Here is a 3,994-nt window from a genome sequence, read left to right on the forward strand (position 1 = left end):
CCATTCAGCTGGTTACTTCTGTATTATCCAAACTTTCTTACAGCTCCCGATGCTGCGATCTTGTCAGAGACAGGACAATCACATGAAGGTGGAACTGTTTGCCTGCAGACAATAGCTGTTAACAGAATGGAGCATCAATGTGGGTGAACAAGGAGAAAATACAGGATTTTGCCTACAGAAACCTCTTGGCATTTACAAGGAGAAGAGCCCAGTCCCGCACCGGAGAAAGAGTAACCCCACACATCAGGGCAGGCTGGGACCCTACTGAGTGAGTAGTGGCCAGGAGGAGAGGAGCATGGCCATCAAGAAATCTGAGTTCCCAGACTCAGCTGAGATCTATAAGAGACCACCAACAGAAGGGACTGCAGCCAGCAGGGAAAGAGGTGCAGCTGTGAGAGTCCTTAGGAAAGGCTGCTGTGGAAAGGATTAAGGGCTGTGACAAGACAGAGTCCCAGCAGGACCCAGGTCTTTGTGCCCATGGCTAGGTTGTTGTCTCTGCCACTGAGGCCTATGGAGAGACAGCTGACCGTTAAAGCACCAGGGCCTCATTGCCTCCTAGCCCCCAACCATGAACCAGGCAGGCGTCATACCATTCTCCTGCACTTGGCCATGCACATCCCCATCTCCTACTGCCCCACAAAGAGCCATGAGCAATTTGGGAAGAGAAAGGATCTCCTTCCTAGGGAACATGGGTCAAGGCCTGACCCTTGTGCTGGTGAAACACATCCAGTTTTCCTATACATCAGTGTCACCTTCACGTTGCCTTTGTCTCCTTGTCCTCACTGCCGCCAGGGTTCTGCTCTAACGAGCTCCAAGGGAGGCTGTGTGAGTGCTGGCCCTCAGGGGGACACTGCAGGAAACTTGCCTCTGACTTGGACTTCAGGAGAGATGTCTTCAATTGTCTCTGAGTGCCTGAGGTTCATGGGCTCATCAGCAAAGCCGCCAGAGGGGCGATTGCAGTGCCTTGGTCTGGTGCTGTGCTGCTGAGCTGGGACGGGCTCATGGGACAGAGAGAGCTCGTGGCAAGAGGGCCGTGGTGCAGAGAGACAGCTGTGCCCAGGAGCAGCTCCTCTGCACAGTGCAGCAGGGCTGGGGGCTCTGACCGCAGCTGGCACACAGAGAGGAGAGGAGAGAGAGGGCTGGGAGGCACTGAGGAGCGCAACAACAGAGGGCAGCGTGTGGCAGGACACATCTGCAGGCTCCTGAAACCGTGAGGCTCTGGCAGCAGGGCACTGCAGGTGGGGTTGCCAGAGGGGTCTTGTACGGCTGGCACATCTGACAGCTGGTAGCATCTGTCAGGATGGGTCTCTTTGTTTCTCCAGAAACGAGTAGAAAACGCTTTAGAGAATGGCATTTATGATTGGAGTTTTCAAAAGGAAGACCAAGGCAGGGGCTACCTGAAAGGCAAGACTTTTCCTGTAGCCTGTGCTTGCAGATACCTGTGGTAGGGTGGAGGCTGGTTTCATGGTAATAGGTGGTCAGGTTTGTACTGCAGACTGAGACTCCTAGAACATTGCAGTTAGAGATCAATGTTGAATCAATGAACTTCATAAAGTCCCTTCCCACACTTCAGCCCAGAAACTACACCAACATCATCACTGTGGTCCTCTCAGGTTTTATCCTAGCTGAACTTTTGGAGCTGCAAATCCTCCAGTGACCAGTGCCCTGTCTTTTGGAGGTCTCTGCTGACTTGAGGTGAGCACAGATCACCTGCACTGAGCATGAGCTGCATTGTCTGCAGGCAGAGCTGCAGCACAGGAGGGTCTGCTGAGTGTCCGTCTGTCCCTCCCTGGCCTTGCCTCCCCTGGCAGCAGCACTCTGGCATTCCTCCTGGCTTCTCCAGCTGGCCGTGCTGCTGCTGGTCTTGTTCCCAGGCTGGCTGGGGATGGGGGTTTAGATGCCCATGGAGTTAGTCCTCAGTGTGCTTGGAGGAAAGGGAGTATGGGGACTGGTTTAGGGGTCTGGAGTTGGGCACTTTGAGCCTCGATGTCTCTGCTCTCAGCAGTGTCCTGGTTTGTTTCAGGCAAACACAGGAGTGCAATTGTCCAGTAGGTCAAAGAGACACCAGCACAGGGCAGTTGACACTAGGACTAACACACAGACTTGATGTGCTCTCTCAAGGACACTGCACTGAAGCCATCACCACGTTGATGACACACAAGGATTTACTTTGAATACAGTGGGGCTGCTAGAACAAAAGAGACAAAAGAAAAATCATCATATGATCTTTACCACTTGCCTAGGGCAGGACTGACTGTCACATTGCCCACAGCAAGTCCCATGCTCTCAGTGACACCCTCTAGCAGCACCAGCCAGAACTCATGAAAAGGACCTGTCAAAAGTCTGAATGGAAGTGGAGAATCATTTGGGAGGGATTAAATGAAAAATGGAATGATTTTTCCTCTGAAATGTGAAATTAAGTCATAGAAGATTTTTTTTTTTTTTTTTTTTTTTTTTTTTTTTTTTTTGTAAGACAACTCTGTTAAGATAACTCTGATAAACTCTCAGTGTTTTTCTGTTCCTTGTGCAGGACCTCATGACCAGAAGCAGGAAATCCCCAACATCAGCTCTATGAGTGAGTTCCTGCTGCTGGCATTTGCAGACACGCACAAGCTGCAGCTCCTGCACTTCGCGCTCTTCCTGGGCATCTACCTGGCTGCCCTCCTGGGCAACGGCCTCATCCTTAGCGCCGTAGCCTGCCACCACCGCCTCCACACCCCCATGTACTTCTTCCTCCTCAACCTTGCCCTTCTCGATGTGGGCTGCATCTCCACCACTCTGCCCAAAGCCATGGCCAATGCCCTCTGGGACACCAGGGTCATCTCCTATCAAGGATGTGCTGCCCAACTCTTTCTCTTTGCTTTCTTCCTTGAAGCAGAATATTCCCTTCTCACCATCATGGCCTATGACCGCTACATTGCCATCTGCAAGCCCCTGCACTACGGGAGCCTCCTGGACAGCAGAGCTTGTGCCCAGATGGCAGCAGCTGCCTGGGGCAGTGGCTTTCTCAATGCTGTCCTGCACACGGCCAACACATTTTCCCTTCCCCTCTGCCAAGGCAATGCTGTGGACCAGTTCTTCTGTGAGATCCCCCACATCCTCAAGCTCTCCTGCTCAGACTACTACCTCAGGGAAGTTGAGGCACTAGTTTTTAGCGTTTCTTTAGCATTTTGTTGCTTTGTTTTCATCATGTTATCCTATGTGCAGATCCTCAGAGCAGTGCTGAGGATGCCGTCTTCTCAGGGCCGGCACAAAGCCTTTTCCACGTGCCTCCCTCACCTGGCCGTGGTCTCCCAGTTTGTCAGCACTGCCGTGTTTGCCTACCTGAAGCCCCCCTCCATTTCCTCTCCATCCCTGGACCTGGTGGTGTCATTACTGTACTCGGTGGTGCCTCCAGCAGTAAACCCCCTCATCTACAGTATGAGGAACCAGGAGTTCAAGGATGCAGTAAGGAAACTCTTTGGATACGTGTTTCTTTGCAATCAATGTCTGTGAGTTCCCTGATTATTTCAGGAACTGTGAGGAAAATTTTTGTTACTACTCTATAAATATTTTCTACAAATTATTTGTTCTAATTTAAATTATGTTATCGTTAACCTGCTACCTGATTTTCTTATTTTTATTTTTTCATTTACAGTCATCTACTCAGTCATCATACGCAGTCATCTAATTACTGAAAGAATCAGGTTATGTAGAGAAACACAATAAAAAAGTAAATAAAACAAAACATCAGAACTACACTGTTATCAGCTGCCATCTCTTCCCATACACTCAGGAGCTGGGGGAGGAGCCCCAGTACACAGGAGGGTCTCAGGGCTAAGAGCCCAGCTGCTACATGGAGTTTGGGTGGGGGCTGTTGCTTCTCTGGAGCCATGGCCATGGCCAGCAGCAGGACGTGGCCTTTTCACTGCTGCTCTCTTCTGGCTTCCAGTGTGTTCTCCTGTGCTCTTTTATTTCGACAAGCTTTCAGATCTCATGTACCTTGGTGACAGAC

General features: G+C 50.8%; 1 protein-coding gene across 1 annotated transcript; it reads left to right on the forward strand.

Annotated features, from left to right (window-relative positions):
* Window positions 1-295: 295 nt before the first annotated feature.
* On the forward strand, window positions 296-3,495 carry LOC311428018 (olfactory receptor 14C36-like; the record flags this gene model as incomplete). Its single annotated transcript, XM_084539585.1, has 2 exons — window positions 296-383; window positions 2,531-3,495. The coding sequence occupies 2 exons, from the start codon at window positions 296-298 to the stop codon at window positions 3,493-3,495; spliced, it is 1,053 nt and encodes a 350-aa protein (XP_084395711.1).
* Between the last annotated feature and the right edge of the window lie 499 nt (window positions 3,496-3,994).

The sequence above is a fragment of the Aythya ferina genome (genome assembly GCF_964211825.1).
Source record: "Aythya ferina genome assembly, contig: HAP1_SCAFFOLD_29, whole genome shotgun sequence".
Classification (NCBI taxonomy): Eukaryota; Metazoa; Chordata; class Aves; order Anseriformes; family Anatidae; genus Aythya; species Aythya ferina.